General features: G+C 45.5%; 1 protein-coding gene across 1 annotated transcript in view; it reads left to right on the plus strand.

Moving 5' to 3' along the window:
- Positions 1 to 1,731: 1,731 nt before the first annotated feature.
- COL6A3 (collagen, type VI, alpha 3) overlaps positions 1,732 to 11,728 on the plus strand; it is a gene marked incomplete at its 3' end in the record, with an annotated part of 31,662 nt that continues 21,665 nt past the window's right edge. The window contains exons 1-2 of the mRNA XM_009705104.1: positions 1,732 to 1,846; positions 7,243 to 7,845. Coding sequence (XP_009703406.1) covers positions 1,759 to 1,846; positions 7,243 to 7,845 — 691 coding nt within the window. The remainder of the gene's footprint in view (positions 1,847 to 7,242; positions 7,846 to 11,728) is intronic.

Consider the following 11,728-nt stretch of genomic DNA (forward strand, 5'->3'; position numbering starts at 1 on the left):
GGCACTGGGAGGTTTGTCTTGGACTGAAACAGCCAGGGGGATGGATGGGTGCCAGCTAACAAAGATGATTTTTTTTAGTCTTTTTATGAATGATAGCGATACCTCCGGGCTGCAGCAGCTGCCTCTATAAATTGAGGAGTTGCCAATAACAGGGAAGACTTGTCACATCTTAATTAATGATATGTGCTAGCTGTTGGCTTTGCATGCCTATTAAATGTCTTTCCACTTGGCGTTATTATTATTATTATACACAAATGTGAGGGGAAAGGTAGAGGCTAACTTTTGCCTGATTCATGCTATACGACATTCATCAATGTCATCAGGAGCGCATGGAAGAGCGAACGCTGCAAACCCCTTCTCCTAAGAAGGACAGGACCCCAACCCAGGTTTGACACCCAGGGAGCCAGGGGAAGTGACACGATTCTGGGGGGATTCGGGAAACGAGGTGGATGTTGTCCTCTCCTTTCCGCCGAACCCCACTCTGATAGCCCTGACGAGTGTCTCTTCAGTGGAAGAGGGATCAGCTGTTCAGATGTTTATTTCCAAATTTTCCCTAATTCCCGGCACTTCGTTCTGTTTCCAGCTGTGTCAACGATGGCCATCTCTGTAACTACCATGGCTTTCCTTAATGAGGGGGTCAGCCTTCCCCCTCGCCCTCTTAGGTTCTTGTATTGGTCATAACTCTCCGGATTGAGAGAGTTGGCAAGGATGGTAATAAGAAATTTTTTTTTATTATTATTATTTTTTTATGATGGCCTGGTTAATAGCTTGATATATTTGAATCACTTTTGGCTCGTTTGAGTAATTGAGCTCCTTTTGGGGAATGAAAAGTATTAAATCACTGTATTCCCTTTTGGGAGGATATTTTCTCAGTTAAGCAAGCCTTACTGGTTTCTGATCTGTAGGCTTGGAAATGAAGATTAAATAATAAATTGGCCATCTCTATGACAACAGAAACACAGCTTTCCTGAAGGAGACATTGTTTCAGAAGGCTTGCCAGGTGCATCACAGATAAGAAACTTGCATAAATTATATTTTTGGCTCCAACACATAAAATATTATTCTTGGTGTCTTTCCAAAACGTGTTGAGCCGGCCCAGGCTATTCCACTGCCGGGGCTGTGAGCGTGGGGGAGTCCAAGGTCTTTTCCTTGTACAGCCGGATCATGCGGCTCGTTTGGGTCCGGAGTAATTAAAGTTCCATTTATATGTTTGGGACAGCTGAAAAGGTGAGCTGAGGCAAAGAGGGATATTCAGGGCAATTATTGTTATGGCATTAGTGAAAAATAAAATAAGAAAGGGCAACAGCAAGAGGGAACACGTTGGCCAAGATGTTTCAGATGGTCATCCATGGGTGAGGAGGACAGGTGAGAGGCCATCATACATTTTCAGGGTTGGTGGTGGAAACCTAGGCTGACCGTTTTCCTGTATGTTAGGTATTACCTGGGACAGCATAGGCAAGATGAGAGCCATCTAAGTCCACAGGGGTGGTTAAATGCCAATGAAGTGAGTGATGATTCCTCTTCCAAAGAAATGCTTGCTACGAAGCAGACTCTGTCCAGCATGAAAACACTTTCTTCTGGCCAAGGTGCCACAAAAGCACTGCAAAGCCAAGTGGTTCGGCTTTTCTATCTCGTGCCTCATCCGTGCCTGGCCAACACTGCCCCTGTTTCTCATTGTCCCCGTTTTTCTCCTTTAGGTCTCACATTGGGTGCCTTGAAACAAAGAGAATAAAAGGAAAACTCAGATAAAGGACCAAAATGAGGAAACATCGACATTTGCCCTTCGCGGCAATGTTTTGCCTCCTACTCTCAGGCTTTTGCTCAGTGGGTGCCCAGCAGCAAGCAGGTAAGACCGGATTTCTTTACCCGACTTCGCCCCTGTACAAAACGTGCCGCTAATTCACACCGTTTGGTTTTTAACATGCATGTCGATGGTACGTTGTGGTTTACCTTCTGCTCCTCAGCTCCCACTCAGCTGCGGGTCCTTTCGGACGCAGACCTTAGCCAACGCGCGCGGTGCCTTCCCGAGCATGTCACTGGCCGGTGGTGTGACCCTTTGAGGATGCTCTGCGGGGGACAGGGGTGCAGGACATGCACCCAGGGTGACCCCAAGTGGGTTTTCTCCTGGGCAGAGCTGTTTTGCCCTCCTTGCATGTTTAGGAGGACAATTTTCCTGCAGTGAGAAGAGCGCTGCCACTGACCTGCACAAAGGCTGTTTGGTTTTTTTAAGAGGAGCACTGGTGCCTTTGGGACCAGAGCTGGTGTCACGAGGCGGGGTGTTAGCAGCAGGAAAAACATGCAAAACTCATGCCAGCACCCAGGCTACTTAAACCGAGCAGCCCTTCCTCCCTCGAGCACTGCCGCGGAGCCAGCAAAACCCTGAGTCAGCAAAAAAATGTGCAGGAGACCATGGGCAGCTAGAAGCTGAGCAAGCCTAAATTCACACATGAAGTTGCAGGCATCTCTGTCTGGCTCAGGGCTGGTGTCCAAAGCCGTGCGGCGAGGGTCCGGGAGGGAAGAAGCATCTCGCCTCCCTCTCCCTGGGAAGGGTAGGTCGCATGCTGTCCCCTCCTGTCCCCCAACGCCTGCGGTGTCAGGGCGCTGATAGCTGCCTGGTTTTTCTCCAGCGCTTCTTGTTTTGCTGCGGGCGACAAGGGGAAGCTAAGCTTCACTTTCACCATGCGAAAGAGGCTGTCGGTCGTTTGGGCGAGGAGGAGGAGGAGGAGGAGGCATGCTTGTGCTGACCGATAGAAAATCCTAAACCCCCATCTGTTTTTTTAAAGCTGTCAAAACCGTTGCCGTGGCTGATATAATATTTCTAGTGGATTCCTCTTGGAGCATTGGGAAGGAACATTTCCAACTCGTTCGAGAGTTTCTGTATGATGTTGTAAAAGCTTTAGATGTGGGAGGAAATGATTTTCGCTTTGCCTTGGTCCAGTTCAGCGGAAACCCCCACACAGAGTTCCAGTTAAATACCTACCCCTCTACCCAAGACGTCCTGTCCCATATTGCCAACATGCCTTACCTAGGGGGAGGCACCAAGACTGGAAAAGGATTAGAGTACCTAATCAAGAACCATCTCACTAAAGCTGCTGGAAGCAGAGCCAGTGAAGGCATCCCCCAGATTATTATAGTGTTAACGGACGGACGATCCCAGGATGATGTGGCTCTGCCATCATCTGTCCTTAAATCGGCCCGTGTAAACATGTTTGCGGTCGGCGTGCAGGATGCAGTGGAAGGGGAGTTAAAGGAAATAGCAAGCGAACCCTTCGATATGCACCTTTTCAACCTAGAGAATTTTACCGCTCTCCACGGCATAGTTGGAGATTTAGTGGCGAATGTCCATTCATCTATGACTCCAGAAAAGACTGGGGCCAAAGGACTGGTTAAAGACATCACAGGTAATGGATGACTGCTGATGGCTCCCATCAGCATGGTATCTGCTGGCGTTGTGCTGTTTAAAGCCTTTGTAGGGGCAAGACTGAGATGGACGTTCAGAGGTTTAAAAACAAAGGTTTGAAGCGTGTGGCCCCATGTTTGTAGCTGTCGAGCGTGCTGTTGTTTGCAGACTGAGCTGGCATCCCTGCCAGAGCTGCCAGGAGGTAGCGCAGGAGCCCTTGGATGGGCAGCGGCCCATTGTGGCCATCCTTTTGCGCCCATGGCATGGAAATGCAAACGTAGGGAGCTCTGCAGAGTTATTAAATTGCCCCATCCTATCCACTTCCAAGGCAGGGAAATAGGGAATGAACGCACCAGCCATGACGGTGATTCTTTGAGGCCCTGACCGAAAACTCTCCGGAGACCGACAAAGTCATTGCTGGCTGCAGGGACACCATGTGGGATCTCCCCTTGCAGCTAGCGGGGGAGATAGGCAATGCGCTGCTCCAGAAAGTCACATTCGTGACTGACGACAGCAAAAGCAGTTTGGTGGAGAACTCCTCCATCGAAATCCTGTCCCTGAGCCGGCCCTTAGCCTCTCTCCTCATCCGCTTGGAGAAGGCGTGTGGTTGGAAAGTCCCTCTTGCGATGCCACTCAAATGCCTTCTTCACAAACTGATGGCTTCCACCCTCGAGAGCCCCATAACTGAAACCTCTCTGCAAACCACGTTGGCTTCGACAGATGTGCGCTGGCTGCAAGCCGGGGGCCCAATTTGCCTGGAAAAAAAATAAGACAGTCTTCCTCCATCCCTTCTCTGCTTATGAAATTTCAGTGTGGAAAGGGCCTTCTGAGCAGCTGCTTTGTGTTTCAAAACAGAAGTCCCAGAGATCAAACCTTTCTTTTTATTCCCGAGACTCCATCTGAAGGTCAATAGCTTGTGGGGTGATGTAAGGCAACAGCAGTGTAATGAGGCAGTGTAACATTAATCCCCCTGTGTTGTCTTGCCTGATTAACCCTCACGCCAGCCCCACTGGGTGCTCTCCATCACTGCATGACACCGAGCAACACCGAAAGGCCGTGCTCACATGTGTTTTTATTGTGCAAAGTGCTTGGCAGGGCAAATATCCAGATCACGTGAAAAGCCACAGGGAAGAAAAGCAGCTGTCCCAGAAAGATGACTTCAGGTTCGCCAGCTCTAAGAAAATCATGACGATATATGTGGAAAATTAATGTTATACCCAATCTACTGACAGCATGGCTGCGACTGTTCGGTATCTTCGCCATGAAGGACCCCAGTGCTTCCCTGTTGAAATTAATAGGGGAATTGATCTTTGGCAGCTGGCTGTCCTCCTCTGGGGCATGCCAGCAGGTAACCCCATAGTACAAAAACATCTGGAGTCACAGACATTCTTTAAAAGCTTTAAAGGCAAATTCCTGCTTCATGTATATCATGCATTTCCAAGTTCATTTCTACTCAAAGATATTTTTCGCAAGCATTTCCTTCCCCCTCTATAACACAAATTTAAACCAATCCTACTATTGTAGTTTTGCCCCTGTGTGACTTGCATGGGCAATCTAAGGAATATCATTAAAAGTGGGAAAAGATGTTGCAGATCCTAAACCCTGGATGACAATAGTGTGCAAAGAATGGTACAAATAACTCTTTCAATAAGAGTTTAAGAAGTCGTTTATTCAGCTGATAACTCCATGTAGCATTAAAAGGTATCAAAATGCCATGGATGTTATGTTAGAAATGAGCCCTAATATGAAACAAAAATGTAAATAAAAAATCCAGTCGCATAGTACTTCCAGTATAGATTACCGAAACTGTTGGTCTGTGGCTGTCCCCAGAGCTGACTAGCGTAAGTATGAAAGTCAGCCCCAAGTTTGCCCTGATGTATTTGTTAAATCTTAGCTGTCTGTCTCATCTGACCCTCCTTGCTTAGTTGTGTAACAAGCATGCTTTTATTTGTTCTCCGGCACCACCTTGTTCCATAAACGTGCACTGAAGTACAAGGTTTTTTTACGGTGATGACAAATTATCCAACGCATCTGTTTCGTATCTGTTTTCTCTCCGGCGAGAGCGACCCGCGCTGACGTGATGACACCCCATTGGTGTCTGAAATTTCGTTCCTCGAAAAGATGTCCAGGGTATCTAAAGCAGTGCTGGGTACAACTGCTTTGAGATTTCCCTTTCATTTATATGATGACGTAGAACGTGTACATCCCAACTGAAAATAGCACAGTAAAGATGACCCTAAGCACCCCTAAATTTCCACTCAATGATGGAAAAAGAAATCCTGGAGCCTTTTGCAATTCTGAGCCACACTGATATTCTCCAAGCCAACACTGGCTATTGAGTTGGCCCAGGGAAGCGATGATGCCCTGGAGACCTTCTCCTTTGTTGCTGGAATTGCGGCATTATTTGAATCTCTTGGTGGTATCGCAATGTATGAAAACATGGAAAAACAACTAAACAGGCAAAAAAGAAAAAAAAATATTGACAACACTGGCTGAGAGCAAAGACTGCAGATTTGTTCCTTGCCTTGCTAAATTGCATGCCAGTTTTGCTACTGGTCTCACCTTCAGCTTTCAAAAGTTGAGAGCTGAGTGTGATTTCCAAATGCTGCTTGTCGTTCATTTGCAAATAGTCTGAAATTTGATTTCTTAACAAGATTGGAGAGTAATAGCACGGAAACATCTAAGCATGCTTTGGGGTCTTCTTCCTCCCCCTTTTTGCATGCATACAGCTCTTGGTGACGTTGAGGGTAAAATTAGTTGAGCAAAAGGAGTAAGAGCAGACACCAGGACATTTTGGGTCTGCTTCGGTAAGTCTTACAGCAGAAATGCTTCCCCCTCAACAACCATGTTCATGCCATATAAAAGTTTTTTTTGGTGTGTGTATATTCTGAGCAGATGCTTGCGATCATCTGGGTATGGTCACAGCAAATAGAGTTGGATAATTGTGTCATGACTGATTTCATCACCCTGTTTTAACCTGATTCTGCATTCCTTGATTGAATATCCAGAGTCCACATGAAAAATAGGGACCAGATTCCTCTATCGATAATCAATGCATCTTTGTGCAAAATAATTAAAGCAAGACAATTTTTGCATGGCACAGGTTGACAACTGTGTGGGTCAGCTTGCTGGACAAATACCATCACGTGTATGCTGGCAGCTGGTAAAAGAGTTACAGTGCAAGAATAATAACCAAAACCTTTTCAATTGTTTCTAACAAATGCATTTCAAATAATAATCCTTCATCATGGGAGAAGTCAATATATTCAGCTGCTGATTTTTACCAGCAAAAGGGCAGAATTGCAACAGAGAGGCTGAAACTTTCCATGCATCCAGTAAACAGTGGCTTTTTCCTCCTAGAAAAAAAAAAAAAAAAGAGACTGTGATGGGGAAAACCTCCTATGAATATTACTGTTGCCATCCGCTATCTTCAGGGTGAATTACCACCAAAATCCACCTTTTTCTTTTGGTTCTGTCTAAATATTTGGACAGTACTGGCCACTGATGGAATGGATCTAGATTTCCCCAAATTATATTTTCCCAAGTTTTCTTCTCGCCTGCCAATAACGCTGACCCCCATGTAACTGCACCCACCGGCTCAGGTTGTGTCCGCTCAAGCCTCCTCTTGATGGGTAGCGAATGCTACTGGGATGGGGCTGGGAGCTCGTATTCAATCAGAATGCAGAACTAAGAGGCAAACGTCACCTCCTCAGTGAACATGTGTTTTGTTTGCTCATTTTCGTGTTTCTTACTGGTTTTCCAAGAAACATGTCAGAACACTGTACAACCGCATGTAATCACTCATTTTAATGCTTTCACCTTTTGCATTTCTTTTTTTAAAGCTCAAGAGTCCGCTGACCTTATTTTCCTTATTGACGGATCAAACAACATCGGAAGTGTCAATTTCCAAGCCATACGTGATTTCCTTGTAAATTTGATTGAAAGCCTCAGAGTTGGAGCTCAGCAGATACACATTGGGGTGGTGCAGTATAGTGATCAACCCAGAACCGAGTTCGCTTTGAACAGCTACTCCACAAAAGCGGATGTTCTGGATGCCGTGAAGGCACTTAGTTTCCGCGGTGGCGAGGAAGCGAACACCGGTGCGGCACTGGAGTTTGTGGTGGAGAACCTCTTCACCCAGGCGGGAGGCAGCAGGATAGAGGAAGCGGTGCCTCAGATTTTAGTGCTGATAAGTGGTGGAGAGTCTAGTGATGATATCCGAGAGGGCTTGTTAGCGGTGAAGCAAGCTAGTATATTTTCATTTAGCATTGGGGTCCTGAATGCTGACAGTGCAGAGCTGCAGCAGATTGCTACTGATGGAAGCTTCACATTTACTGCTCTGGATATCCGTAACCTTGATGCTCTTCGAGAATTATTACTGCCCAACATTGTTGGAGTGGCCCAAAGACTCATTTTGTTAGAGGCCCCAACCATTGTGACTGAAGGTATGTATGCCTTTCTAGACTGTTGCATTTCGATGAATCGATGAATGAATGAGCTTTTGCACGCTTTAAAAACATATTTTTTTATTTATTTATTTTTTTTTTTTTTTTGCAATGCACCTCTCTGGTCTGGTTATGGAACAACAATAGGAAAGACAAATTGTCCTGTGGCTAATATGCAGAAACTCATTTGCCCAGTGGATTATCTTTTGAAAACTTTGAGGTTTTGTGTCAATAACTGGCATGGCATGGGGTTTTAAAGGACACAAGCAGACTATGAAAAAAATCTCAGATAATCTTTATTGGGGTATCTAAGCACCCCGGGAGTAAACACTGCAGCACTGTCGGTTCTGAAAACATTTACGTCACATAAGCTTAACTTATATGTCAGTTGAAAGTGCCATGAGAATGAAATTTGACTGCGGAAGCTAACAGGGATGTTAAACGGACCCCTGTTTCACAGAGTTGAAATTATCAGCTCGCTAAAACAGTGAAATTCTGTACCTCATTGAAACTGTGCATGATCCTTGGGAAAAGGGTGAAATCCCTGTGTTGTTGCACCTGAAAGCGAAACAGCCCTTAGTTGTTCTGAAGCGAAATCCCTACCTTGCTAACATATATTTCCCTCCAATCCATAAGCTGAGAAAGTTTACAGCTTTCCATGAGGCCATGGGCAATTAAAACGTAGGTGCCAATATTCCACTTAGGTCACTTTGCCACTCTGAAGTCACCGTTGAGATTATCTTTTGGACTAGGATTAGCCTGGGTGCAGCAGTAAGCTGAGAAAGTGTACAGCTTTCCATGAGGCCATGGGCACTGAAAACGTAGGTGCCATTATTCCACTTAGGTCACTTTGTCACTCTGAAGTCACCGTTGAGATTATTTTTTGGACTAGGATTAGCCTGGGTGCAGCAGAATAATGAATATCTGGATTTATGGAGCAAGTAGGTGATTAAGAGTTTCTCACCCTACGGTTTTATGACCAAGTTACATTTACTGATAGAGAGACTTTATGAAAGACACAATATGTCATCTTTCAGAGGCCCCTGGAAAGGGCCAGGCTGGAGTTGCTGCACTTAATTACCAGGACGCTTAATGCAAACAACACTTTTGGGATCCCAGTGCCAGTCTAGAGTTCTGTACATGCTGTTCAACTCATGATGTATGTTGACATATAAAACTGCATTCCAGATGTGTTCGCTGATCTATGTCTGAACATGATTGCTATCCCGTGGCTCAAATCAAAGGGAGGAATTTGCCTAAAAGATCATTTTATGACCTTGCCTTGATTATTCCAGGAAAGAACATAAAGAACTTTTGCTTGTAGCACCCCACGAGAACCATATTTAGCTAAATGAGCTGAAGTCTGCATGTCTAGCTAAAATGTGCATGCCAGGACCCACACAAGTCAATGGAAAACCTCCCTTTCTGCCCCTCTGATTTTTAACAGTTCAAATGGCAAGATTAAAAATGTTGGTACGTTTGGTTTCATTTGCACTTGATTATTCTTCACTTAAAGTGCCAGCTCGTTTGTAGAAGGTACTACAGCAGCATCAGCCTGTGCAACTACATGTAGATGGATACGCTAAATGGAGAAGTGGGTATTTTCAATGGAGCTTTAGGGAATTTCCTTTCCCTAGCATCCATGGAAATCAATTTTGGTTGGTCTGCTTGATTCACATCAGTGCCTTGGAAGTCTGCAGCGTAAAACACCGGTTTGGGAGACACACCGCAGCCCAAAAGGGATGCCAAATCCATTGAGGTGCCAAGCATTCCTGTGAAATACTGAACTCACCTCGCTTCACTTTAGCTCTCTGGCTGTACGCGAGTACTCCTGGGACGAATAGATGTCTCAAAGTGCCTTCCTGCCTCTCTTCTCCCCTTTCCGTTAGCTACTGGGGGAGCCTGGATGATTAAATTCGATGAGATGCTTCACCAAAGATAGCTGAGATGGCAATGAGGAGGGAACTATGCAGGGCAGGGTTCAATGCTGACATCCTCCAACATTCCCAACTTTTAGAGTTAAAGATACAATGCTTTGAATCCAAATCCTTTGAAATTCCTGGAAGACTTGCCATCAGCTTTACTGGGCTCTGGATCAGTCTCTATGAGATGTGTACAGCCTTGCTGAAATGCTTTTGCTTTAATTGTCTCAGTTGAAATTAACACTACGAGTTATTTCTTCCTGTGGGTTTTGGTTTCGGTTCTCGCATTCCTCTTCTCTAAAGAAACATACTGCAGGATTTGGGAGCTGCAAGAGGAATGAGTAGCAGAGGGAGCTATTTCTTCCCAGCCACCCTCATCTTTGCAAAGCCCCTTTGATGTTTCCCACAAACTTCTATATAAAGTCAAAAGTTTCCAGGGTCTCCATTTTTGGGTATCTAGCTGCTGACAAGCTAAGGAAACGCTTTGTACTTCTCTCCTGGGTGATACAAAGCAGAGATTTCAGCCCTTGTTATCCATTTGGAAAGTTTCCTGGTTTTAGCCCTCTCCTCTTCAGAGCAACTGATGAGGAAAAAAAATAAAAATGACTGGGGGAATGAATGCTGGAAATCATGGCTCTGAGAAAGGGATCATTTAAACAAATCCTTCTTGCTTTGTGAGTAGCTCTGTTTTGATAGCCTGGGCAGTCAACTGCAAGCCACCGGCACCTCACATGAGGCTGTGGCTCGGGGAGGGTACCACCACATTCACCTTGTGCAGATTCTCATCATTTTGTGTCCAACAGCACCACGGCTGGCTGTTTTAAGCTTCAAATTTTGTCAATCAGTCCTTAATCAAACAATTTCCAGCAAGACTCTGCGAGAGGCTTTTGCAAAGTCTCGCACTTGCTGGCAGAGGCAGGTCTCTCGGGGTCTAGGGGCAGAGAGGGTAGCTGAGTCGTAGATGTCATCTCCAGCTTTAAATCACTCCTTGGGGTAGCCCGATATAATGGCACTCACCGGGGATGAGAAACCTGACGGATACGGGCCTTTGGAAGCACTGCTTTCTGTGGCCAGCTGGTGTCCAGCCAAGGAGGACTGCAGCCAAAGCTTTGTTCTTTGTTCAAATCCAAAGTAAATAACCTCCATGCAGAGAAGCCCTGATGGGCCGAGGGGTTGTCCTTTTCCATCCAGGCAGGATAAGAGAAGGGTTTGCTACCACTTGCCCTGAGGGATGTGAGATCCCGAGGATGCTGGGTCTCCTCTTCCCCCAGGCGGCGCACTGGGTGTAGCAGTGAGCCCCGGAGGTGATGGACTTTCCCCCTTGAGTATTGACCCCATCTCAGGAGCTCTTAGGTGGGTAGGTGATTTAAATCCAATATAATGCAATGATCCATAATGCTCCAGCATAACTTGGAAGCAACACAAGGTTTCCTTTTTCATTTCAATGACATGAAATCAGGGAGGTGACGATGTGAGTGACGTGGTCTAAAAGATGGTGTTAAGATTGTCTCCCATGATGGTCATCTATGATGCTTTTATCATAATGGTATTGATCTTTTTAATATTTACTGGTTTTTCATGTACATTTGCTGTATTAATATGATGGTGCTTTGATTCCAATGCCGAGGTTTTTTCTTCCTCCCTAACTATCTTCCTTCAAACTTAGCCAAGGAACTGGAACGCTCATTGTGCTCTTTCTGTGTCCTATGCCATCGTCAACAATAAAGCTTCAGAGGTTCCAAGCTAGGGGACCCGTTTTGTTAAAGACATGGCAACCAGAATATAATTCAGCTCTTCCATGAACTGGGCTAGCTGTGCCAAGAAAAATCATAACTTGTTTTTGTTAGATAAGGAATAAGATGTAGGACGTGAAGACCCAAAGTCCAGGTATGCTGAGTAAGTGGAGATTGTTCTTTACTTGTGTCATTGCTCTTGGGAACCTAATCCTTCTGAGACCAAAC

Source organism: Cariama cristata, unplaced genomic scaffold (genome assembly GCF_000690535.1).
Source record: "Cariama cristata isolate BGI_N322 unplaced genomic scaffold, ASM69053v1 scaffold5960, whole genome shotgun sequence".
Classification (NCBI taxonomy): Eukaryota; Metazoa; Chordata; class Aves; order Cariamiformes; family Cariamidae; genus Cariama; species Cariama cristata.